The sequence below is a fragment of the Theropithecus gelada genome, chromosome 3 (assembly GCF_003255815.1).
Source record: "Theropithecus gelada isolate Dixy chromosome 3, Tgel_1.0, whole genome shotgun sequence".
Lineage (NCBI taxonomy): Eukaryota > Metazoa > Chordata > Mammalia > Primates > Cercopithecidae > Theropithecus > Theropithecus gelada.
In genome coordinates, this window is record NC_037670.1 from 109336738 (window position 1) to 109364366 (window position 27629).

Sequence of the window (27629 nt, forward strand, 5' to 3'; positions counted from 1 at the left end):
CGTGCTCCGCGGGCTAGGGGGTGGAGGGGAGTGCGGGGGATGGGGGATGGGGGTGGGGGCGGTGGCAACACTACAGTGGCCCGCCGCTAGAGGGAGTACGGGATTACCGAGGGGGTGCGGGATGCTGATGCTGAACTGGCCAAGCTGGGAGGGAAGAAGAAAGGGAGGGGAGGGGAGAATCGAGGACGGACGGCCTAGCCAGGCCAAGAATGCAATTGCCCCGGTGGTGGGAGCTGGGAGACCCCAGTGCTTGGACGGGACAGGGTCGGGGGACACGCAGGATGAGCCCCGCGACCACTGGCACATTCTTGCTGACAGGTTAGTGGCCTGCGCGCGACGTGGAGGACCCGGGGCCAACAGGCCGCCGCCTCCCCATCCCCCGCTCGGGTTCCGGGCTCCTGGGCGCGCCCTTTGGGCACCAGCCTCTCTTTCTGTCCCGGACCCCACCGTACCCCTCCTTCAGTACGCCCTGTACCCCACTTTCCCGGCCCAGCTTCTCTCTTCCCAGGCTTGACCCCTGGCCTTTTTTCCTCTCGGCGCCCCCGCGGGCCCCTCCCTGCTCTGCGGGCGCAGAAATTCCATCTCCAATTCCCGTTCCCAACATCCCCCTCCCCGCCCAGCCCCAGGGTAGTCCTCTCCCGATCCCTGCAGCAAAGAGCTGGGGGTCGTTGCCTGTTTTTCTGGGGGGGGGGGGGGGGGCGTTTCCCCGCGATTGGGCTCTGCGGCCGGGATGCGAGCCAAAGGAAATGGGTGTCAATCTGCGTCCCCGCTACACAAACACATCTTTTCTCCTTTTCTTTATCGTGATAGAGAACACAAAAATTTGACATTTAAAACACCGAATTTCCCCCTCTTGCTGAGTCCATTTCTAGGTGGCGGAAATCTCAGTTTTCTTCGGTTTTACGGAGCAGGGAAGCGGAATCGTGAAATGCTGGGAACTACACAGGGCGTTCAGGTCAGGGTTAACCCCGGCTGGAAGCCAGAGATGCTGCCGCACCAAGTGCGCTATTTCCAGAAACCAAAACCAATTTAAAACAGCTGTGGATGCTTCCACTGTGTTTGGCGGGCTTCGGAGGCTCCCAGCTACGGACTTTTGGTGGCAATTACGAGGTTTACACAGAGATCTTGCTTCCCCTGCAACGTTACATTTTCCTAAATCTTGTAGGGTGAATGAATGCGTTTAGTCACGGCAACCGCACGTTTAATCCTTTCCAGCGGGTTGCCGAGATTCAGCCACAAATATTTGCGTGCATTTGTACTATCAACATATATATTTTATGTCAGGGAAAATTGCAGTGGCTGATAAGACGCTAAAATACTGATGAGGAAGGATGCTAAATAAAACCTTAACGCGGGTTCCCATCTAAGCGCCTCAGTGTTAGGCGCTTGGGAAACTGACAATCTGTTGATGATCTTAGTAAAACAAATGTAAGTTAAAAGGGAAAACCAAATTGTCTACAGCTGAGTTAGGTTTCTGAAACACAGATGAAACGCTTTCATATTTGAAGAGCAAAATTGAGCACATTTTAGTAACATTGCTACGGATTATTTTATACTTGGAGGATCAATAAGAATTTGACTTATTGTCGTAACAACGTTGCAGACACCGCACTTTAAAAGCGAGCCTTTCTAGGAATAAACAAAACTGGAGCCCATTTCCTGGGATTTTACTTTTCATTAGAGATAAAATATCCACTATCCGGAATATGAATGAATGAAATGCAGCTTTTTAACAAAGACATTTTCCTAGGAAGTTGGGTGAACACAATTACACTTTTTAGAAGTGCCTTTTAATTTAATCTTTAGGATATTCACTCTCTTCTGCAAGATAGAATAATTCCAGGATTTCTTATGCTTGGTAGAGTACTGTTCTGATGACCGCTGTCAAATTCTTAGCAGTTTTGTTTGTTTAAATTCGAAAGTTACTTCACCTAGTTAACTCAGACATTATTTTTCTAAAAATTGAGATTTAAAACCAGTATAGATGAAAAGTAGGAAAAATTAAAGTTCAAAACTCCATCTTAAGACTTTAAAAGTTTGAACAAGTTCGAACCAATTTGATTTTTTCTTTCAAAATGTTAACCAGGACTTTTTTAAAAAACGTAATTAGTATTTTACCGTAATAAAAGTAATTTCAGGTCATTGTACAAAATTCAGGAGAGAAAACCTTAGAAAACTCTAAAGAACAAAAGGTCACCTGTAACCTCTTCACCCTGCAATAACACCAGTAAACATTATAGAGTCTGCTTTTTCAGTCGTTCTCTATGCATATATAGGTATCTATACCGTAAATATTTTTCATAGGATTGCAGATACTTTCTAAATGTTAAAAACAAGATCAAATTAATTATTTTCGATTATTTTCTTTCCAAAGAGCCTTTAAATGTTAAATAACATTAAGTTTGTAGAGCTTTCTTTCAAGGAAATAATAGTAATTAATTTTTTAATTAAAATTTTAAATGAACAACGTTAGTACATAAATATTTAAAACCGGAAAACTGAGAAGAATTTTCTCTGGTCTCATTGTTTCTAACATATTATAGTTTTTTTTATTCTTCTACATATGAAAATATTTTCACTTTGCTTAGAAATAGAATTTTCTAAGGGAAAAAACAGCATCAGTGAATAAGTAATTTAGATAAAATCTTCTTGTTATCCAAAAAACAAAACAATATTAAAAATAAAACAGAAAGATAACATTAATAGAGCAATACTTTCGGCAACATTTTTGTGTTGTCTAGAACAACAAAAACTTTCAAAACCAAAAATAAAACAAAATTAATAGATAAGAACTTTAAACATATTTTGGATATTTAATATCTACGTGAATTTTGGATTTTCTCAGATATTTATTCCTGGTGTTGACTATTTCTGCCCATTTTGCACAGGGTTGCATATACAGCAAAGAGGAGTTAATGCATGTTATTTATTTTATCAAATAATAGCTGGGCTTTGTATTTAGACATTTTATCTATTTTTATGAGAGTTTGCTGTAGATCTACGAAACTGTTGATTTAACACCTATATTTAACTTCTAGTAGGGTAAGAAAATTGTATTTCAAAACAAAGTGGGATTTTCACTTGTTAGATAATAACTAGACTTTCTCTTTGGATATTTTACCCATTTAATGAAAATTTGCCATGTATTTATAAAGCTGTTGAATTTACCTTATGTATTTAGCTTAAGTTCTAGGGTTTTAGAAAAACTATTTCAAAACTAACTGGAATTTTCACTTGTGAAAGAGTAATTGCACTTTTTCTATTTGGACATTTTACCCCTTTTTAATGACAATTTGCTATAGATCTGTGAATCTGCTGACTTATTACATGTATTTGGCTTAATTTCTAATATGATAGAGAAAATATATTTCTAAGTGAAGTTAAATTTTCAGTTGTCAAATAATAACTGGATTTTCTATTTGGACACCTTATTCATTTTTAATGACAATTGCTATGGATTTACGAACCTGCTGACTTACCACCTGTATTTGGCTTAAGTTCTAGTATGGTAGGGAAAATTTATTTCTAAGCAAAGTAGAATTTCCAGTTGTCAAAGAGTAAGTGGACTTTGTATTGAACATTTTATCCATTTTTACAACAGTTTGCCATAAATCTAAAAGCTGTTGATTTGCTTCATGTATTTTACTTAACCTATAGTATGGTGGACAAATTGCATTTCTAAGCAAAGTGGCATTTTCACTTGTCTCACAGACATTGAAAATAAGGGACAGCACCAGAAAAAACTGGTTAGAGACAACTTCAAAGAAATAAAGATAACATGTATCCAGTTTCCAACAGTAGTTTTCCACTGGTGAAAATCATGCAGTACACAAAATATGGAAGCAGTGAAGAAATCCTGACTTGTTAAAAAAAATTCCCAAGTCAAATATTCAGATTGTTTCTTATTCTAATAAGTGCAATATTTATAGATCACATTGTCTCCAAAATACCCACCTGCCTTCTTCCTTTTTCTTTTTTGCTAATTATCCGTACTCTACTCAAATTATCCTTTCCTTAAAATTCACCCTTCCATATTCTCTAAACACCCAAATGCATATTCTAACACTTATTTCCTACCCTCGGTGTAAAGAAATGACTCTAGGGGAATTGATGATATAGGTTTATGTGTTTGTTAGAAATTCTTGGGCTGGAGGGGAGATCGCTTTTACACTTCACTCCATTTTAGTCCAGAGCTTCACAGAAATGTCAATATGATGACTGTTTTCTTTCTATCCCTCTCAACCTCCCCAGCAGAGACAGACAGACAGACAGACAGACAGACAGACATATGTGAGGGGCATACATAGACTAATACACACTCCATTTAGGCTTTTTCTAAACTTCGGAATCCAGTTCTCCAGTCTGTTATCTCCCTGATTTCCAGAAATATTAAGCATAATGTAGCAGTACAAGAAACAAACAAACAAAAAAATAAAAGAAGAAGAAAAAGCCAATGTTTCTAGGTATCAACAAGTCTTTTCCAATGAATATGTTTCTGATTCAAGTTTTCATGTTGGTAGGATCAGATAGAGTCTCAGTGCTCTTAAATGCTGTTACACATGGATTGCTTCCAAGCTAAATTCTCTCTTCATAATTCCCAGTGTTTTAAATTTTGTAAACAATGTAACCGTATTAAAGACAGTATTAAGTAAAAAACAAACCTCCAGTTTCCACAGCCTGACACTGGAACAACCATTTCCATTGATGTTGTATCCCTTCTAGTCTTTGTTCTGTATACATAAATATTTTTATATAATTACAATTTTAATATGTATAGATTTCTTACACTTTGTTTTGAAAGGTAAGTTAATCCTGCTGTCTGCAAAGCATTTGTCAAGGATACAGGATGTTCTTGTGTATGAGGTGGTGTGCAGATTAATTAACAGTATTTCTGTGTGAGCGGGAGGCAGATTGAACCAGCACCGGCGAGGTGTATGTGTTCTTGGGTTTGGGTCAGGGTATTATCCCTGGTTAAGGATCATAAGCCTTTGCCCTGAGTTTTCTCTTCCTCAGCATTTGTATGAATGAGTTGGATGAAGATCTAGGAGGCTTGCTTTAAAATCCAAGGGTGAATTGAAAAGGGATAGCTGTTAGAAATTGATAACAATTTAGAGTTAACATGGTTTTTAAGTTGGCTGCAATGCTGTGCTGAAAGCAAAGAATATTTTATAGTAGTAAATGCATCATAATTCATTGGTATGAAAGTATGAAAATGACTTTGTATGGTGACAGTTCTTTAGGAAAATGAAGGTTAATATGAACCAGTGGCATGATGTGGTTGCAAAAGAAAAAAAATTAGTTAGCTTCTGGTAATAGTATAGTGTCCATATGTCACAAACATTAATAGTACCCTGCTCTAATCAACCACACCTGTAGTATTGTGTCCATTTCTGGCTGTCACATTTAAAGAGAGATTTTGACAAATTAGACAACTTCCAGAGCAGTCCATGGGGATGTTGAAGGGTCTGGCAATCCTGTCATGGGAGGTATCTTCACAGGGTCTGGAAGTGTTTAACTTGATAAGACTAAACAGTCAACATGAACTCTCTGATGTTTGCTTTGGAAAGTAGAACTAGCATTGGTGGGTTAAAGGTACAGATAGATTTCAACATGAGGCCTTCCTAACATTGCAGCTCAACAAAACAATCAACTTTATTTATTCTGTTCTTTAAATATCGGAAATATTCACCTTTCTTGCAATGAATATTTAACTTGAAGGCCATGATAACATTTTAGTGTTCACCTGAAAGACATTTGTGATGAGAACATTTTATTTTTTCTGATAAACTGTCTAAATAGCCCTGTGTGTTGCAAGTTCATTTCTTACAGCTTGAAAATAGCTGCAACAGGGTAATTTAACACACACCCTCCCATCTCTCCCATTCTATTTCAAACATGAAAACCTGAGAAGAAAATGAAAGATTCCTTTTCCCCCTGCAAAGTGTCTTAACTTGCTTAATTTGCTTCCTAGAATTACTCTTTCCTGGAATTTCTTGCTCTGTCCGAGCAGGCTACTGGGGCTGAGTGACCGTGGATGCCGAGGGTACCTAGGGCTAGAGGGGGCAGGCTGGCTGCTGGGGCTCAGCTGCCACTTCTCCAGAGGGAAATAGGGTCCCTTCTGCAACCTCCCCTCCTTTGTGATATATCTCCCTACAAAACTTAACAGTTAAAATTTTTAGCTTTTACATAGCAAAATAAAATATTTTTATCAAATGTTTTTAACTTCTGTCCGTTTCAGGTTAGCCTGGTTTCTGCCTGGCTTAAGGGCACATTCTTAGTATCTCAAACATGTCTTGAGGCAGATTTTTCTTTCCTGTGTGGTGATCTGCCTATTGATTGTTTATTTTGGTTACTATATCAAACTTTGAAAATACGATTTCTTAAAATGAATTTGTGGAGTATATAAGACTTCCTTACAGGACCCCTTTTGTGAGTAGTTTTGGATTCCACGGAAGCTATTTTTATACCCTGGAGTTTCTAGTTCTTGCAAACTAAGAAGTCCAATGAGAGAGGTGAAGGAATGATAGAAAAATTCTTGTGTCATATTTTCTAACTTTTCCCTGCAGCTTTCACTTCTGCCTCACGCTTAGAACTTTCTCCTCAACTCCAGTTGTTAGGTCAGAAATGCAGTCACTTTCACTCTGACTGTATGAAGTATATTTCTAATGTTGAACAACTTTCTCTTTTCCTTATTCTCTCTTTTATAAAAGGGCCCTGTGCACTTTTGTGGGATTGTAATAATGCAAACAGCAATTTACGATGGCTTGCATCCCTGTTGTTGAAGATGCCACGGGCGTTCTTGGGCTGAGTTCATATTTCCGAGACAGAAAAGCTCAAAGATGAGTTTCTGGCTTGTCAACGCTCAGCTGGTCTACAAGCGGCTACTTGTAATTCCTTGAATGCAGTGCTTGCTTGCTCTGGCTCCGGCTCCCCTGCTTTGGAAGTAATAATCCTGTGTTTACATTTTAAAACTTAAAGATGTTACCTTAGGAAATAAATAGGTAGCCTCGAAACATTAGTTGCTGGCATGATTATTGTTATATTCTTGGAAACAATATGTTAGTAAAAGCCACAGTAGCTGTTTTCTTCTTTGGTCACTCTTTGGTAGAATTTTTTTTTTTTTTTTTGTATCTTTATCTAAGAATTTTTATGCAACGTTTATGCAATAGCAGTTTAAGTGCATTTTATTATTTAAAAACCTCTCGTGTTTAGTACATTTCACTTTGTATTTAATTGTCTTAGACTAATCAATTTTTTGGAATAGATCTTTGGCATCCTGTACCACGGGAATCGCCACGGCATCTGTTGTGACATGTACGCAGACTTTCTTTTCTGATAAATGAAGCCGCTCATTTAAAAAATGTATAGGAGTTAGGCAGTCTGGTATAAATTCTTTCCCATTCTTTAGCTTTTCACTCATTTGTCGGGTCACCACTTGAATTATTATGGAGATTTGGGGTTCAGTGCAAATTTGAAAGAAGAGATCACAGTAATTTTCTTACAGCAGTTAAAGTGGAATATTTGTTACCTATTTCTTCAGCAGTATGCATAGAAGGATAGTTGCTCTTTTACCCTGGAAAGCAAAATAAGAGAAAAAATAGCACTGAGGTTTTTTATTTCTCCTCCTTAGCAAATTCATGTTTCTTGCTGTGCAGTAAAATGACATTGGCTTTTCTCTTCTATGAAATAGTTAATCAGTGTAGCACTTTTAACATCTTTCATTTTCTGTAGCTACAGGGTTGATTCTCATGAAACACCAGTACTGCAGAAGTAGAAACAGAACAGATTACTACACATGCTTATCATAATTTGAAATGTACATTATTTTTTGTCTAACCATTTTACTGCTATAAGTCTAGCTTACAGATATAATGATGAAGGTGCTCAAAGATACAGATAAGGATTTGTATTATAGTATTGATAATCATAATGAAAAAAACTAGAAAAAATCCTGGTTATCTTTACTAATTAGTAATTCTTTTTTTTTTTTTTTTTTTTTTTTTTAAGACAGAGTTTTGTTCTTGTTGCCCAGGCTGGAGTACAATGGTGTGGTCTTGGCTCACTGCAACCTCCGCCTCCCGGGTTCAAGCGATTCTCCTGCCTCAGCCTTTCAAGTAGCTGGGATTACAGGCACCCACCACCAGGCCCAGCTAATTTTTTGTGTTTTTAGTAGAGACAGGGTTTCACCATGTTGGCCAGGCTGGTCTTGAACTCCTGACCTCAGGTGATCCTCCCACCTTGGCCTCCCAAAGTGTTGGGATTACAGGTGTGAGCCACCACACCTGGCCAGCAATTCCTTTATTCATTCATTTTTTTGAGTGTTGACTAGTTTTGAGACCCCATGCTGGATGCTGGGGAATACACAGCTCAGCTATCATGGAACTTTTTACACTAGTGGGGTTGACAAAGGACAGGGTTTTTTTTTTTTTTCAAGATTAGTTGATTAATGAAACATTTACACATATAAATGTGCCCTTAAAACTATGGTAAGTGCTACAAACATGACTAGAACTTGTAAGTAGAGGATTTGGCCGGATAGGGGGTTTAAGGAAGGCTTTTCCAAGGAAGCACTCAGATCTTAAGGATGAGTAAATATTAGTAAGGAGGGACGGTATATTTGAGGTGAAAGGAAGACCTCTGTAGAGGGCCTGGGGCAGGTTTACTATGGTAAACAGAAAGTGCTAAAAGACGTCCAGTGGAGTTGGGGCAGAAAGAGAAGGGTGAGCACAATGTTAAATGAGGCTAGTGAGGAGATCAAGGAACAAATTTTGCAGAACCTGGTAGACAGCCTTAAAGGGTTTAATCTTTATACTAAGAGCAATGGGAAAATCTTTGCAGGGATTTAACCAGTACATGATCAGATCTGCATTTCAAAAAGAGCACTTTAGCTGTTTGTGAGGAAAGGGTTGGAGGGATCAGAATAGCTTGTTGTAGACTAGTTAGGCTCCTTTAGTAATTGAAGATAGAGATGATGACCTTGTGGGCTAGGGTGGTGATGGGGAGATGAAGATAGGAGAGATATTTTAGGGGGTAAAAAACAACAGGAGTGAGTGTTGCATTGAATTTGGTGCTAAGTTTGTCAGGAGAAGATTTCAAGGATGATTTCCAGATTTCTGTCATCTACGTGAGGACAGATGGTGGTGCCACACACAGGATGAAGAAGGCTCGAATGGGATCAGTTTTTAAGGGAAAGATTATGGGTCCTAGTTTGGACAAGCTTAGTTTGAGGTGATGATAAATAAATTATGATTGAGACACAGCAGAAAACGATGTAGCCTTAAAATGTGCTATCATGTAAACATGTTCAAGATATATTCTAAGTGAAAAAATGTGATCATATTATGCAAAAAAGAGCATGGTATGTGTTTTGTGTGTATACACATAGAATATGGAAAGATGCCAAGACGATTAAGAGTAGATACGCTAGGCAGTGACATTGGTGGGATGGCAACAGGGGTATGAGAGAGAACGTTTATATTTTGTATCTTCCTGGTTATACTATTGGAATGTATCATAGTACAATGAGAATGTATGGGTTTTTATAATTAAGAAAATTAATAACAATTTAAAGCAAACATCCAATATGAGGATATTTCTTCTTTAGAGGTTACTTAGTTGGAAAGATCATGAGTGTTGTTGTATTTTTTACTGTGAACAGAAATTTTTCCTGCAGCTTTATATCCCTAACCCAACAGCTCCTACACTTGGCTTTTTAATCTTTTTCCACTAGATTGCACTATTACACTAGATTTTACATTGCCTTTATACTGTTTTTTATTCTGCTTTTCACTAATTGTATTATTTTCACAATAGTCCAACATTGTGCAAATAAGGACATTAAATTGTAATGGTGCATGTGACTGTTGCTTATGTGCATTGTTTTTGTTAAAGTTCCCACTGGTGTTCCTATTTCATCTGAGATATAGTACTGTTCCCATGAGTGGAAACCCAAACTTATCTTCTCTGGCTATTTGAGCAAAGGAGCAGAAAATACCAAGAGAAGTGAGGAACTTTCCCTTCTCCAATAACTATTCTGTCAAACCAACACTTCTTATATTGAATGTTTAACTTTCCACTCAATTTTGATATTGTGATTAATGCAGTTGAGTCTTGCTCACACATAACTTTTTGCTTTTGTTGCATTGTTTCCTCTAAATAAATATCTAAAAGCTTATGAGAGTCAGAATATAAATATCAATGTAATTCATATCTTATTACATCAGGCTTCCCTAAAAAGGGTTAAACTGCAGCCCTCAACTTGGCTGAGTGCAGAGAATGAGGACTGGCTGAGTTGCTATCTTTTTAGCCCTTGGGCAACCATGTAGTAGAGTTTGGTATGACTGTTGCCTCTTCTGAGTAGCCTCTACTGTTGACTCTATAATATATTTCTATAGAATATCATTTTTCACATGTGTCATGATTGTGGAAAAAGTGAGAGTGCTGTATTATTATATAATGCCACCTGTAGTGATGACAGTTTTTTTTTTTTTCATTTGAAGATGTGTTTTTTAAAATGATTGTATTTAAGGAAATCCAACATTTTCTTCAAATTAGATGAAGAGTAAATGTAATAATAGTTTTTATTTTGGGGGGACATCATTATATGCTAGGCATTTTTCTAAAGTTCTTAAATATATTATGTCATTTAATACTCAACGGTTTGTCACTGATATGGATACTATTCTATTCCAGATGAGGCACAGAGACATTGAGTAACTTGCCCAATGGACAAAAATTAGGATTTGAACCCAGACCCTGTGTCTGTAAAGATTGATGTTAAACACTACCTTTCTGCACTACAGTTTTATTTCACTCTAAAGTCTCTTATATCTAATTTTTTAGGTTCTTCCGGCATTCTTCATTTAAAGTCTTGCTGTAACATTTCTTTTTTATTTCACTCTAAAGTCTCTTATATCTAATTTTTTAGCTGCTTCTGGCATTCTTCATTTAAAGCCTTGTTGTGACATTTCTTTTAGGATTATCTTTTCCCAGCTCCTTTCAGAGGTTGGGGTAGACAGTCCTCCTCAGTAAAGCCATTTTTTTTCTCATAGGTTCCAAAATTTAAAGCTTTCTTCTTTCAACAAATTGTTTTTGTTCTTGTTTTGGTGCCTGTAGTACATGAGATTAATTTCCACTGCACAGCAATAGCATAGTAATGGTGATGGGAACTTTGGTTTTCTATATGAAAAAATATATATAAATAAAAATGTATATATCATTTTGTGTAAGTACATTCTATGATTGCACAACAACAAAATCACCTAACAATGCATTTCTCAAAAAGTATCCCCATTATTGAGCAATGCATGACTGTATTTGGGGATAGTATTGATGTGTTCATGATATAGACTTTGCAGTCAGCCACGAAATGGGTTCAAAATTCAACTCTGCCACTTAGTAAACATAAGACCTGGGGTAAGTTAACATAATTTTCTTAAACTTGGTAGTCTCACTGTAAAATAGAGTGAATGCTACCTACTTCACATAGTCATTGTAAGGATTACATTAGTTAATATGTGTACAACCGTTAGTGTAGTATCCAGCACTTTGTATTTAAGACATTGTAGCTAAAGAAGAGAAGTAATAGTGAACTTACACTTTTTAGAGAGAAAAATATAAAAACAATGTTTCGGTGTAAGAAACAATTTTAAAAGAAATAGGGAGAATTACATAGAAGAAGGGAAGAGAAAAATGTAGAGGGTCAGGGAGCAACATAGCAACTTGGATGGGGATGGTAAGAGAAGGGAAGGGATGCAGGACACGTGAGCTATATAACTAACTTCTGAAAACAAAGTCTTCCATCCCCCTTACAGTGAAATATGAAAGAGACAGATGAAGTAGTGGACAGAGAAAGACTTGACAGTTTGGTTTTAAGGTGAGTATGATAATCAGATTAAATTTCATTTGGCATATCCTGCTGTTTACTTGGACAGTGATGTCTGAATAAGTTATTATTTATTATTTCCATTCCTTGATATTCTGATTAGCTCATCAGCAATCAGTCACTATTCACAGCTCTTCAATTACTTTTATTAAATAGCAATCCTCTCCTCCCCCAGTCAGCAAATTATTCAAGTTTGGGTAACAGTAATATCTCTTCAGAGATTGCTTGCCCCAGGCCAGATGAAATGTAGTTATGCTGCTAGAAGACTCAAAATGAATCATGGAATCTTAAGACAAACTTTAACTGTCGTATGGTTTCTAGGGAAGGTGAAGGCATGCCAGCCACCTTTGGATTAATTTAGGCTTTGATGATTTTAAAGGGGGAACATTGAAAATATGATTAAATTATGTACAGTGATATCCTGGCTAATTGTGTGAATGCTTTCTTAGCTTGGGCTTTGTAAATGCAAGATACATATGATTCTTTGTTTCTGTGTTTATGAACCAGAGTAAAACTCACACCCAGATGTAATTGTAATGTAGATTACCATGAACCTGGTGAGCACAGTGGTGTTCTCTTCCTTTTAGGATTCCTGGGGATAGTCCAGTGTCTTTGGAGGAAGTTCAAGAACCGGTCTGTACAAGTCTGACATATCTTCACACATTAGATTTAATCTTGAAAAGTTGTAGGTAGGATAAATATTTTAAATATTGAGTCATATTTTTCCATCCTAGAGAAATTCATTCTCACATTAAAAAATGCATTGGTCCTTTTCTAATGAAAATTAAACTTTAAAATACTAGCCTTTTTCAAGGAGTACTCTGTACTTGTCAATATACAGAATACAATAGTTTTCTATACAAGAAGTTAGTCAAGTGGATCCATGATATTGGACACACAATTAAAAATAAATAGTTATTTCCCTATTATTAAAGTTTCTCCCTCAATATGTGGGACTTGGTTTAAGCACATCATTCGTGGCATCGTGTCTTGCCTTTAGTGATATTGCTTGGGGAGTAGAGCCATAAAACATTATCCTTTTATTGAGATTTATTGGACTTCAGTCTTCTGTGGTCAAAGTAGGACTTCATATGGATCAATACAAACTTTCAAAAAATGAATGTGCTCAAAAGCAGTGCTGGCCTTGAAATAGAGCAACGTCTGTGTGTTGTGTTTAAACTATTCTACCCTGCCTCTCTGTTTAAACAGTTGAGACACCAATTCAGTTTGCTTTTTGAATCCTGTAAAAGCCAACTAGGCTGCCCTTCTACAGGACCTGGAAAGTATGAGCAATGATGCATTGATTCACTAGCCAAGGACATGTAGTGGTGTTAATTCTTATGCTGGGTTAGTCGGATTCTAAAAGCAAGGGTGTAAGAAAAAATTCCATAGACCTAAAGTTATCCTAATTAATCCTTTAAATCGCCCATAAGGCATAATATGTGTAGTTTTGTGTATAAAACTCTGAACAATAATTCTTATGCACAACATAGTCTGAGAACCACTGAGCTAGAATAAAGGAAGGAACAAAGGAGAAACTGTCTGGGCACTCAACCTGTTCTTTCTTTATGGTAACTACCCAGTTCATGGAGAAATGGAGAGTTCTATAGAGTGTCTGCTTGCCTGCAGGATTTACTTCATTATGCTTTAAGATTAAGCCCCTATAATCTTCAGACACATTAATAGATTGATTTGGTTTTGTAAGGATTGAATTAGACAGTATATGTGAAAGCACCTTGCTCAGGAGGTGGTGATGGGAAGCAGTTAAATCTAAATGTTGCTTGTCATATCCACACATACATTGTTCTTTGGAACATTGTAGAGAAGAATTTGGCCACCTGTTTCTTGTCCTTCTAGTTGGGATATTCCACTATCCAGCAAGGTCTTGTATGTTTTTGCAGATTGGCTGTATCTGTAAATCAGTTGGAGGTTGGAATGGGTAGGGTTTTCACTTCTAAGGTCAGCCCTACATTTCTTGCATATGTAACTCAGGTGATAGTTTATATTTCTTTGGGTTCTGTAATGGCTCTTCTGTCTTCTAGAGTTCACAGTTTTGTATATGAATTACCTGACGGAACTGTGTAACCCACCTACCTAGACTCTCCATGGTGAAGTCATGAATATGTGTTTCAGAATTTTTTTACTATGTATATTTTGGGGGTACCTGTGAATATGTATTTTAGGGGAGCTGCCTATGTGATTCCTATGTAACTAGCATGTTGCTTTTGGAACATAGCCATCAGGAAAACCCTGGGGGTAGAGTATTTTGCCACAAGAGACTATTAATATTTTTGATCCTGTTTTAGCTTAAATTATTGGGAAATGCCTCCTGTATTATTCATCTAGATTTAAAAATACATAACTTCAGTTATTAAATACATTAACCATTTATTAGAGAAATTCATAACATTGGTCATTTAGTAGATAAAATTAATATTCTTAATTTGATGTATTTTTAAAATTGAATACAAATTAAGTAGCTTATTTTGGGGGGTGCTGTGGATTTTGATTTGTACTCCTAGGTAGCACTGACATGATCACCTGAGGTTTTGTTTGTTTTTAATAACCTGGGTTTAATAACTTTTTAAAATTTTAATTATGGATATGTAATAATTGTACATACATAAAGGGCACCTGTGACATTTTGATACAATCATCCAATGTGTAATGATTAAATTAGTAACCTCGGTTTTAGCTGGCTGCAGTGGTCTGAGCAGTTGTTGTAGTCCTAGCTACTTGGGAAGCTGAGGTAGGATGATTGCTTGAACCCAGGAGTTCTAGTCCAGCCTGGGCAACATAGTGGACCCCATCTCTAAAAACACTACCACTACTACTACTACTAATAATAATCTGGGTTTTGAATTGTATTCTTTTCTCATTTTGAAGGGTGGATTTTTCATAAAGTTCAGATTTTTACTGGAAATGTAATTTGAAAAGGAAATATGCCTTTTATCTCTCATGTATTAAGGTGGGGAGCTCCTTTAAAGTGAAGTTTGCTATACCCCACTAACTGTTGCTGTCTCCACTTTCCTTTCCCTTTCTCATGCCCAAAGCATTTTCCTTACTTCCATATGCTTTGTCCTACCCATTCTACCTTTTCTTGGATTGTATCTTATCAGTTATGCTCCTGTTCTTTATCCTTAATCTCTTTCTCCCCCTTACATCTTTTCCTCTATTTAGATACAAAATATGTCATCCCTACTAAAATAACCAACCTTCTGTCCACCTTGCCACTCTTCAGTCTATCATTTGATATTTTTGCTTCCCTATTCTGACCAGTGTTCTTGAAAGATTAACTGTAATTTCTGCATCTATGTCTTGACCTTTTGCAGTTTGGCTTCTACTCTCACCACTTTATCAGAACTCCACTTTCAAGGAGTCACCAGTAACTTCTCACTTTTCAAATCTAGCAGTCTTTTCTAAGCTCTCATCCTCTTTGACCTTTTTGCAGTAAGTGAGGATGTCGATCACACTTTCCTTCTTGACATGTCTCTTCCGTTCCGTTGGCTTATGTGACTCTTCAGACTTCATTTTTTAACCTCTGTGACTGCTTCTTTCTTCTTTCTTTGCTGAATCATCCTCTGCTTTTGATATGTTAATGTATTTATTAATATGTTGTTTTGCTTTTGCTGTCCCTCTTCCTTTTGAGCATTCTTCCTTACCGCATACCAGGTCCAGAAGCTAGGACAGGCTGGGTGTGGTGGCCCACACCTGTAATCCCAGCACTTTGGGAGGCCGAGGTGGGTGGATCACCTGAGGCCTGGAGTTCGAGACCAGCCTCAACTCCATCTCTACCAAAAATACAAAAATTAGCCAGGCATGGTGGTGCATGCCTGTAGTCCCAGCTACTCCAGAGGTTGAGACCAGAGAATCTCTTGAACCCAGGAGGTGGTGGTTGCAGTGAGCCAAGATCGCGCCACTGTACACCAGCTGGGGCAACAGAGTGAGACTCCATCTCAAAAACAACAACAAAACAAAAACAAACAAAACGAAACAAACACACAGAAGCTAGGACAAATCCCCTGGGCAATTCTTGGGCTGAACTGAATCCACAAGGAACTTACCTAAAGTAGCCCAATGGAGAATAGGATGGAGAGCCAATATTGTAATCAGAAAAAAATGGTGCCCAAATCTATCATGTCTAAAATGTAAGGGTGAAAAATCAGAGAGTAGACAGCAGATTGGCAGTTTGGATGATGAAAAATAGGATCAATGAATGGGTCAAGAACAGGAACATATATTTGGTCCAGATCACTTTCTATGTAAGAGCCTGATGTATGTGTTACCAGGGAATCACACTAGGGCTTTAGCTTCAATAATCATTTCTTTGGAGAAGAACTTTAAATCTGTATGTGAAGCTCCATTACATTATCTTCTTCTCAAATCGTTTCACCTAGATATCCAACTAGTACCCTAAGTTTAACATATCCTGAATCAAATTAATCTTCTTTCTCTTGAAACTGACTTTTCTGAGGTTCCTAATGTATTGCTATTCTATGTCATTCTAGATAAAAACTTCAAAGGCATCTTTGATTTTCCTTTTATCCTTACACCTAGCAGTTTGAAAAAGTATTGTCAGTATTATCTCCATGTTGTCTTGTAATTGGCACCACTTTTTATTTCCTTGTGCTTTACCCTGACTGCTATCTGACACTCTTGTGGTAGCCCCTATTTAGTATTCCTTAACCCCTATCCTAGTCATTGCTGCCAGTGTGAGGAAAATTCAACTGTGAATTTAAAAGTTACTTTAAACTTAACACAACATTCCTAGCCAGAGATAATTGCTGCCCCATCAGTGTTCTTATAGCACTTATGCTTTCTACCATTTGTGTGTATAATTACTATGATTTATTTTATATATATCTGTGTGTGTGTGTATGTATATATACACATATATATGTATATGTGTATGTACATGAATTGCCAATCCCCATAGATTGTAAGCTTCTTCAGGGGCAGGAACTATGCCTTGGTTGTCTTGTATCCCCACATATTCATTGTGTCAACATACAACAAATATTTGCTAACTAGAATTAAACAGTTATCTGGGCTGGAAGGAACCTGATCCCAGTTAATTGTAGGTGATCTGTGATAGTCATTTTAACATGACATTAATTTCATTTTTTTGTACATTTTTTTATTCTGAAAAGCTTTTTTATTAAGCTGTGCTGATGGCATAAATGGAACAGTTAACTGGAAGACCAGACAGGCCAACAATTTTATTATCAGCAGAAAAATGGCTGCTGGGATGAAAGATGGTGAGTTTAGGTTGTAAATCTAAATCCCTTTGGGGGATCCAATTAAATGTCTGCTTCCAATAGTCTCTTTGCTTTTTTAGTCATGTGTGGCTTTTTGTTGTTGTTGTTGTTAGTCTGGAAAAATAAAATTTTGTTTTCCCAATCTGCTAAAACTTCTGATCCTCTGTGTTGTTAATCCATTATTTTTCAAGTCCTTTTCCTTGGCTATAGCTTTGCCATTTTTAAAGAAAAACTAAAAACCATTCCTATGTTTTTAACCTACCTTTTATCCAGTCACTAGCTTGCCACTTATAAAAATTGTCCTCCTGTAGTTACTATAACAAGTTATTTATAATATTGAAAAACGTGTATTTAACATCTATCATTTAAAACAGTATGTATGTAACCTTGGAGAAATAATCATAAAATATTTTGGCTAATTTTGGATGATTCTTGTTGCAAAACCAAATTGATATGTTTTGCTATTACTTAGTTGGCACTTGTTTTCTATTGGAAAGATGACTTGACCTGTAAATGACTGATTGATCCTTATAAGTTTTTCTTCTGTATCTATAAATGTGACCGTCAGCAATATTCCAGGACTTTTGAAATAATGTATTTCATTAGGGAGAAAAGGTATTACTTAACAGTCAAAATATTAGTTGTTTTCAAAATATCAATTACCATTATGAACTTGCACTTAATATTTCTTTATATTTTTTGGCTTTATGGTCCTTCACACAAAGTATTAACTACATGTGTTCATGAACATTAGCAGAATAGCAGTTTATCTAATTTTGGAGCAACCAAAATGTCTATAAAAATAAGAGTAATGTTAAAATGTTTTCAAAAGAACAGTAATTTTATGTGATAAGATGATAATGCCAGATGAAACCTGCTGGGTACTTGTAGGATTGATTCCTGGCTTACCTCATTTTGTTCATACATCTCTGAAGTTGGGTGTCACTAACTTTTTTATAGCTGGAACCAAATTGTTCTTCAGCTGGAGTCTTTTTGCCCCAGATCTCTTTCACAATGGGACAAAGTTTCCCAGCATAGTTTTTCTCAAGCGACTTTGAAACAAACCCACAATACCTGTGTATTTTTAAGGAATTTTCATTGCTAAGATTTGTAAGAAAACATACGTAGAGTTTCATACAAATAACTTCTCATGAAAAGATCACAAAAATTTGTTTTAAAAAGCACTAGATGCACTTGTTCCTGGACACAGGCCCATGATCTCATAGTTCTTTTCCCCACATTCTCTTTAGATGTTGCCATCAGATTCTCCCATGTTCCTTCAAGGGACTCACCCCTGATTACACCCTTATCTGGTTGGTTTCTTGAGCAAGCTGAGAGCCATCGGCTTCTTTGACACAGTCACTCTTCCTTTTTTCTAATCTATTTTCTGGATATGGGTCCCCGGTGTCCTTCACTGTTGCAGTCTGCACTGAGCTTCTGCTCTGTCATCTCCAAAGGACTTGGGACATGCCCTGGTTCCTTGTGCCTCACCTAGAATCTCCGAAGATTCTTCCTCTGGACTTCACATCATTTTTCACTAGATTGCACTCATCCCTTTTCTTCAGTCTTTTCTCTTTAGCTTTGATCCCTGGAACCTCAATCCTCTCTGAGCATGCCTCTCTCTCACTGTTTGATTTGCCCAAAAAAAAACAAACAACAACAAAAAAAACTCAACAGCTGCTACACTCAGCAGAGTCATCTATTATGGCGCTGTTCTCAGGGAAATGCATTTCAAGACCTTGACATATAGTGTCATCTAGAATCTCTAAGAGACGCCAGTCTCTTCCTGTTTCAAACTTCAGACTGTCATTGAACCTCACACTGATTTTCTCCCTGGAACCCTAGAGATAACTAGAGTTTTCAGAATAGAAATGATCACTCCATGTTGAATCTACTGAGGTAACGAGTTTAGATTATAACATTCTCTTATTGCTTTAGTTTAGCTTGATCTCATCCTTTAGATTATTTTCCTTTCTTCTCATCCTATTTATATCCTATCTTTGTAGTTCTGAATTATCAAGATACCTTATACAGAGAGTAAGTTTTGTCAACTGTATGAGGAGAATTTTTTCATCACTTTTAAAATTATAATAACAAATACTCGTAGCTTGTATGGCAAGGCCATTTTAAATGCTGTCTCAGATATATAATGTTCTTTGAGATGTTCTTGACCATGAATCTCAGTCATCTCTTTTTGAAAATTTCAAGAGAGCACAAAAGATGATAGGTTCGTTTATATATAAAATAACTTTAACAAATGTATGTTTTGTGTAGTGCTTTTTTTTTTTTGTGAGACAGAGTTTAGCTCTTGTTGCCCAGGATGGGGTGCAATGGTGTGATCTCAGCTCACTGCAACCTCCTCCTCCCGGGTTCAAGGGATTCTCCTGCCTCCTGAGTAGCCGGGATTATAGGCACCCACCACCATGCCCCCGCTAATTGTTTTTTGTATTTTTAGTAGTGACAGGGTTTCACCATGTTGGCCAGGCTGGTCTTGAACTCCTGACCTCAGGTGATCCGCCCGCCTCAGCCTCCCAATGTGTTGGGATTACAGGCGTGAGCCACTGGGCCCAGCAAAGAATATTCCAATTCTTAGCTAAAGTGGTAGGATGGTACTTCTTCTGTAAATAGGATTCCAAGGAATTTGAATGCCTTGGAACAACACTTTTGACATCATTCTACCTCAGCACCCAGTAAGTGGTTACAAAAGTAATGAAGAATACTCCAGATATGGACTATGGAATCTCTTCTTTTTTTCCCTGGAATGGGAGTAGGGGACCTACTTGAGCAAGCTGAGGGCCATCAGCTTCTTCAACACACCCTTCCTTTTTTCTGTTTTCTCGTTATGGGTTCCATAGGCTTGAAGCAGTCACTTAGTCCCTGTAGGTTCAATTTTGTTATCTATAAAATAGATAATAGAGAGACTGAACTCTCCAGGAGAGCAAATGCATGCAAACTCTGATTGTTAGTAACTGTCAGGAATCCTGGGTTGAGTAGGAGGCAGAGGCCATATGCAGGTAGGAAATAATGTTACGATCTGTCTCTTAATAAAGAAATATATTTGGCATGCCCAGACACGATAACATATAAAGCTCTTTTCAATGTAGCATACTATGACACTAAACTTACTGATCACCAATTAACAATGGTATGGAACCTCTTTCCAACTGACATTTAAAAAACACACACACATGAAATCACATAATAATCAAGATGTTTAGTTCCAGTTTGGAAAGACTAAAAGTCAGTGGTTTTAGTTGGGAAAAAAATATCATGAAGAAACTCTTCTGCTTTTTTGTAGAAGAAGATTCAAGTAATAGATTCCTCTCCTACTTCATGTAAAGAAAAGTGGCCATATCTCTTAGAGAAATGAAGTTTACAAAGACACTGTAATGCCTTCCCAGTGATGGATTCCACAGCCAAGGCATGGACTATCTGTGACTGAAAAAAAACAATAACTGGCCAATGCCAGATGAATGGCCTGCAGTACTTTGATGTTGAGTGAATTCAAAGGTGAAGGGCAGACTGCTGAGAAAAGCTTTTGATTCAAAGCCAACATTCATAAAGTTGTATTGATAAAACACAAGGTAAATCTTAGTGAGAAAAACAAAAACAAAAACAGGTTGTGTAACTGGCTGGATATTGATATCTCTTAAAATATTTCTCTGCAGCAATTATCTGGTTTAATAATTAAATTTCAATTTGACTGTAGTAACATGTTAAAAAATAAATTAGAAAGGAATCCATGAATGTATCAGGCTATGCAAACCTTGAAATGAGTTCTTTTGATGCAGAGACAGCAAGTGAGATTTGCCTCTTGTAATCAATTTCTGTGTATACAGGGACTCTGAATCTCATAAAGAGTTTTTAGATGTTAAAACTATAAAATATGAGACAAGAAGTATTATTTTTTGTCGGTACTTAACATTTTTAATTATCAGGGATGACCATACCTAGTTGCTTAGGCAACAATTTATTTAAAAGGTACAGCAGATCGGTGGCTATTTAATACTCTCTTTATATCCTCAACATACCTTAAAACCTTCTTAATTATTCTTATCCAAAATTTTTTTTTAGATAATACTTACTGTTAAGGCAATATTTAAACTAAGTTCAAATTGCTTAAACAGCTAATTTCCCAGCTGTGAAATATATACTCTCATATTTAAGTAATTTGAACTCAGTTAAAACACCTTTGTGATGCTTGCCCCCACCGAATAGCTTCCATCTTCAAACTCTTCATGTGACAAACAAATTGATAAAATTGAAATGCTTTTAGAAATAGACTTTAATTGCTTATTAATAAGTTACTTATTAATTATATTGTGTTATAGTACCTTAGGCTGATTTTGCTATAACTAAGGGCAATAGATCATTTAATTCATAGATCTCTTTGTTTAAATTATGCAGTGTATTTCCCACACATCAAATATGTAAGTAATTATTTTATAAAACGCATTCAATCCATTTTTTATTTGACAGTTCATGGTTATGTAATATATGGGTTGAATTAAGACTTTCAATTGTACACCTATTTATTTGTGAATGTATTTTATAACAGAGTTTCTGCTGCCATCACCTTAAGTAATGGCTCTCTCTCAAGTATAGTAAGATCATCTATTCAGAAGTGTACTGCGTCAACTAAGAACCAGGAAATACGCCACAAAAGAGTCTTTCAGCAGCCAAAATAGATGCTGCGAATGCAGGCTCCTGTCTTTTACATCTAGCAGAGCCCTATGTGCGTTAAACAGTACGCATTTGCTTTTACTTTAATGCGCAACCCTGCCTCATTTGGTAGTCTGGTTTCTAAACCTGTAGCTGATTAATAACAGCAAATTAGAGGGGATAGAGAAACTGCTACAGGAAACATACTGATAGCAATGAGAAATGACAGCTGACAACTTGTCTACAAAGGATAAAACAAATCTGTAAAACACACAGCCTTAAAAAGCATTAGCAGACTGGGACCCACAGTATGATCAGTAAATGACAAGGCAACCAGACAGTCCGCACGGGTATCACCGTATAATAGAGCAGAGTGCAACAATTGATGTACAAAATGATGATCTTGTACCGTCATGAAAAAGAATCAACTGCAGAGTACTTCAGAAAAATCAGCTCCATGGAACAATTCATTTCATGGGGTTCTGGGAAACTGAGATTTTACTAGATCCTTGTAAACCTTAAAAATTAGAAAATGATGTTATAAATGGACATTTTACAGTGATTAATTTATTAATAAAGCATCTGTAAGAGAGACCTAAACATACTGGCTACCTAATAAAAGTCACCTGGACATAAATATCGACAATACTTTATGACTTTCTTCTCAAAGATTTCACAAGAGAGATGACTTTAAGATTTAAAACTAGCTCAGACTTGCAGGGTCTTATACTCAGTGGTTATTTTATCTTTATAGCCATGTAAGTGTTCTTGGTGATGCAGAAAAAGGGCTGGCAAGTGTTCTCTGGACATTTTTGTAGCGAAGGGGCTGTGTGTGTGCCTGTGCTTATGCATATGCCATTAAGAATAATCGTTGTGAGAATTGTGAAGTTATGTGCTGTGGATTCATTAGCAACATACCATCATAATACTTTCAAAATTTAATGTTTACTAAATACATTCAAACTTGCTTTGAAGGTAATTGTAATAAGCACACATGCACACCCTAATATTTTCATTATGGAGAGAGAAAGTTTCCACTGGACTATTAGTAAAGGAAAACAAGACATTGTTTAGCTTGCATGAGGTCCCAGTTTTTTTTGCTACTGCTATCATGGTCTGTTATTTGATTCTGGGCTCTGTGCTGTCACATAATATACAGTTGTTGAAATGGCTGCAGATTCTATACCTGTGAATGAAACATACAGATAACAGTTTTGTGAACAAGGTTTTGGTAACACGGTGATGAGAGACATTGGGGCTATGTTTAGGGAGAGCGAGATAATGATCCCAGCTACTTGCTTACATACCCTTTTGGCTGTCTCTACTCAGATATGTAATTATTACTTTTAAAATTCTGTTCCTTATGACTACCTGTCTTCAGAAGTTTTTAATCTTTGTAAATCTAGCTATCCTTGCTATTTGGAGATGGTGTTTTTGACCTCTTGTGGGTTGGACTTTTGGTTTCATTGTTTTTCCCATTACTGGTGATAGAATTGCATGGATTTAACCACCCATAGGTTTCCAGTTTCATTTATATCTAGTGGCATATGTTTGCAGAGGTAATGGATTTGCAGCCGTAGAAGATTGCAAAACCATGCGATACACAGAGAGGCCAGACCCTCTTACCTTGGCTTAATTAGCATGGCACTGTACACATGTATATTTCAGAGTTTAGATCTTAGTGTTGTGGATTCTTAGAGTGTTTAAATTTGATTTTCAAGACTTGCTCTTAAGGAAAACAACATGCTTTAAGCTTATGGTTTGTGAGTACTGCCTAGGCATATGTGAGTGCAACATGTGTTAACTGTTAGTAATAGCCTCTGTGGGTGTTGGAGCAGACCCCATCAGCTTTATTTATATGGCTCATGTTTAGAACAAGAACCTATAGCTTTGAATTCTCTGTGTCATTTGTTGTTTTTGAAAGGAAGCATAGGTGTAAATACTGCCCAAATTGCCTCTGTTGAAGAGCTATTTGTTTTGCAAGTAACAAATGCGAAAGGGAAAGGCAAAGGGCACTGCTCTAAAATGTTGTGTGGGTGCCTGTAATTTAAACTGATGCTACAGAAAGGAAGTATTATTTTTACAAACAAAACATAGTGGCTTAGTCATTTTCCATTTCTAGATGATGAATGTGTCATACATCTGTATCATGTTTTTCTCAAAGTGAATGGCATACTATACTTAAAGTGAAGCAGCCTTTACTGTGGAGTTGCCAAGGTAACTGACCAGCAAGTATGCAGTTCAGCAGATTGCTGAAAGGCAATTGAGTACACATGAATAAAGAAATGTGCTTGTCATCTTCAAACCCAGGAGGGCCATGGTAGATTGTGTCTTGGCTCTGTAGATCACAGAAATGTTTTTTAGAAAAGCAGAAACTGAGATGTTCTATGCAAGTTCTTGAAGTGAGATGATATGGAGTGGCAGGTACCCTTTCTTTAATGGTTCCACTTCGCTACCTGTGGAGGGCAATGTAGAAAATGGAATCATTTCAGTATTATTTAATATGAACAACCTTTCATTTTGCTTTGTAAGCTAGCTTTTACCACCTTATAGCAGCAAATACTAAGGGAGACTATTAGTTTATAATGTCAATGAAGGATGATAATCTACAGAATGCTACCTCTGTAAGTATTATATATATTTAGTTCACTAATAGGAAACTTGCGTTTGCCTCTGCCATACTTTGTATTAGAATGTACGTATCCATTCCATAGGCATTGATACAATTATTCAAATATACCAGACTCTCTTCTAGCTGCCGAGAAAATAGCAAGGTAAATAAAACTTAGTGCTGTACTTCAAGGTATTTTTAATCTCTAGAAAGAATAAATTAGATAATTAGATAAACTCCAGAGATTCCTTTAGATTATTTGAAATGTTCTCTGCTTGGGATGTAAGGTTGTGATCCTGAATTTAAATACTTTGATATATAGAGTGAAATGACTTCTTAGCAGGAGTTCAAAACTCCCTATTTTGACTCTTCTTTTCTTCCTAGTTTTGCCTCCCCCTACCTTAAATTTACCCCAGGATCCAGCATTACTGGCTTAATTCCCTTCCCTGAAAGGCCCCCACAGTATCCAGTATTGTATGTTGCACATATGTTCACTGCTGAATTGCCGAAATTCCACATCTCTGAGTTTCAGAATCCTACTACTGTAGTACTTGAGGAGCCATATTGAATTCCACTTCTTCCATAAATCTTTTCCAAATCTGTCTAACTTTAATTGCTCCTCCCGTATTTCCAGGTGTTGCCAAAGCAGTTTTACCTCTGGGATAATACCTAGTTAGGTGGATGTTGGTCTCCCAAACCAGATGGTGAACTCCTGGAAAGCAGTGGCAGGGTCTCTTTCATCTTCATATTCCCCATAGCACCTCACATTCAGGGTACATTGTGGTATCAAACTGGTAAAAAAAAAAAATGTATAGAATTCTCATCTTTACTATTTTTCTGTGCTTCATTCATTCTTGTTTTGGGGAATGGGATTATTCCTGCTGGTAAGTACATTGTTCTTGAGTAGAAGTTGGGTACTGTAAATGCCACAGGGGAAGATCACTTATGAATACTAGTACAAAACAAATCAGGAAAGAATAGATCTCTCTACATACCTAGTTTAAACATAACTTGTAGCTTCCTTCCCTCTGTTACACAGCCTTTGAAGTTATGTTTTTAGTAGTAAAGCTGTAGATATATGAAGCTACGAGCCAAATATTTTAGCTCAGTTCCCCCTTTCTGGGAGCTATCCACTGAACTGCAGGGACAAGTTTTCACAGATAAAGAAACATTTTGTGGGAGTTTTTATTTTTGTGCTGAAAAATGTAGTTCAGTGATCTTGCTATCTAAGGCTTTTAGTAAGTTGTGAGCTTGGAGTGAGCAGCCTTGGGGTTCTTAAGGTTAATTACCATATTTACAAATCCATCAATGACTTAAAAGAAAGAACTGGCCTGATAGGGTTAATCTGTCTAAAAATTGCAGCCACTAGCCAATCAGGAAAATAGAAACCCAAAAGAGATTGCAGATGTGATGAGAGTAACGGCAATAATGTGTTAGTGGAGAAGATGCTATCAGAGCAAAAACAATAGGTGGAAACTAATCAAAATAATTGGCCATTTTAATGTACTCACTTCGTATGTCTTAAGTAACTGGTAAATCATGAAATTTACGTATTTCACTTCAATAAATTATTTGGCCTGAATTTTATTATGTAATTGTTATTGCTTATTTAGGATGCAGCATATAATAGATTATATTGTTTGAATTACTAAATATCAAGATCAGGGAAAATTGAATAAATCATGTCTATGAGGGATGTGAGGAATGAATTCCCAGAAAAAGTATCCAATGCATTTTTATAAGTATACATAAAAACCACATTATACCTATTGATAGTGTTATATAGTCTGACATGCTTTGCCTAGAAAACAATTAGTATAGTATGGATTCTTACCACTTAAAAATTACTCTGTGTACTTTGCTTTAAAAAAAAGGAAAGAAGAAAAACATCTGAAGCAATTTTGTAGCTGGTCAGTTCTTATGATGTATTTTGTTGGTAATAACCTCAAATAAAAAAGAAATTACCAAAAGATATTTTGGATAGCTTCATTATTTAATAATGGTCTAAAATATCAAATGTGCATAATTTTGTCTTTGTTTGAAAAGCCTGTAAACACAAATCAAAAGAATTTTTTTTCCGTTTTGTCCTGAAATCACTTCCATTTAAAACAAATTGTTATTAACAGTTTCCTTGCATGTTGCTTCAATTTTTCCAGAAATGTCTACGTAGTGAGACCCCTCTTTATAAAGAGTGTAAGCTGAATTATCAAGGGCATATCTCATTATTTGTCTTTCTGTTACTTATCTTTCCTCTTTGTTTTCAGTGTACACTATTTTCTCCAAGGTACACTCCGATCGGAATGTATACCCATCAGCAGGTGTCCTCTTTGTTCATGTTTTGGAAAGAGAATATTTTAAGGGGGAATTTCCACCTTACCCAAAACCTGGTATGTTCTTTGTGAGGAGAAAAAAAGTAGTTAACGCACTAAATTTTTTGTTTAATTTGCATAATCTAGACATATATGATAAAATATCATTAACATTAATTCAAATGGTCTAAATGTGATAAATTGTTGTAGGACATTTCTCATTTTCAGATTAGAAATTTAATTACAGACAAAAATAATTTATTTTTGAATGTTAAAGAAACCATATTTCTGGATTCTCAGTCTTGAGTTTTATGTCTCTGACAAGTGATCTACCTATATTCACATGGAAATGATTATAGCTGTAAACTTACGATTTTCTATATTAAGACCTAGATTCTCACATAGTACTTTCATTTTTGGAAAACTATGCATATGTTGTAGAGGAGAATGAAAAATGGCGTTAGGTAAGAGCTTTTAAAAAGCTTTTACAATAGGATATAATTTCATATAACTCCTTAATAATATTATGGAGATTAATTTTTCCTTTTAAGTGATACCAATTATGAAGTCTTATTTAATTCACTACTGGCTTAAATATGTTATTTTGAATGATCATAAATGCCATCAAATTAACGAAGGTATACAAAGAATAGCAAGAGAAAACATATCGTTATAACTCTTCCTTAAGCAGAAAATAAAAGCAAATTTTATGAAAATTATATTGTATAAGAATGTTTTTAGCATTAGAATTGATATAACTATTCTTTTTGAAGATTATATGATGAATACTGTACCTGAAAACTCTCCCACAATATAGTTAACCATGTTCCTAATAGTATTCAAGAAGAAATAGTCTTTTCATCAATTTTTTTTTTAATGTTTTCTTATGAGGCATTCCATGTTTG

At 36.5% G+C, this 27629-nt stretch overlaps 1 protein-coding gene across 13 annotated transcripts in view; it reads left to right on the plus strand.

The window, feature by feature from the left end:
- Nucleotides 1-98: 98 nt before the first annotated feature.
- SGCE (sarcoglycan epsilon) overlaps nucleotides 99-27629 on the plus strand; it is a 72186-nt gene continuing 44655 nt past the window's right edge. For 4 of the 13 annotated variants that reach the window (XM_025380349.1, XM_025380351.1, XM_025380350.1 and 1 more), the window contains exons 1-2: nucleotides 99-318; nucleotides 26680-26802. In XM_025380349.1, coding sequence (XP_025236134.1) covers nucleotides 210-318; nucleotides 26680-26802 — 232 coding nt within the window. In that variant the 5' untranslated portion in view covers nucleotides 99-209. Of the gene's footprint in view, nucleotides 319-11813; nucleotides 11876-15556; nucleotides 15625-17034; nucleotides 17143-26679; nucleotides 26803-27629 lie in introns of all 13 variants that reach the window. The other 9 variants (XM_025380358.1, XM_025380359.1, XM_025380347.1 and 6 more) reach the window with 6 other exon arrangements.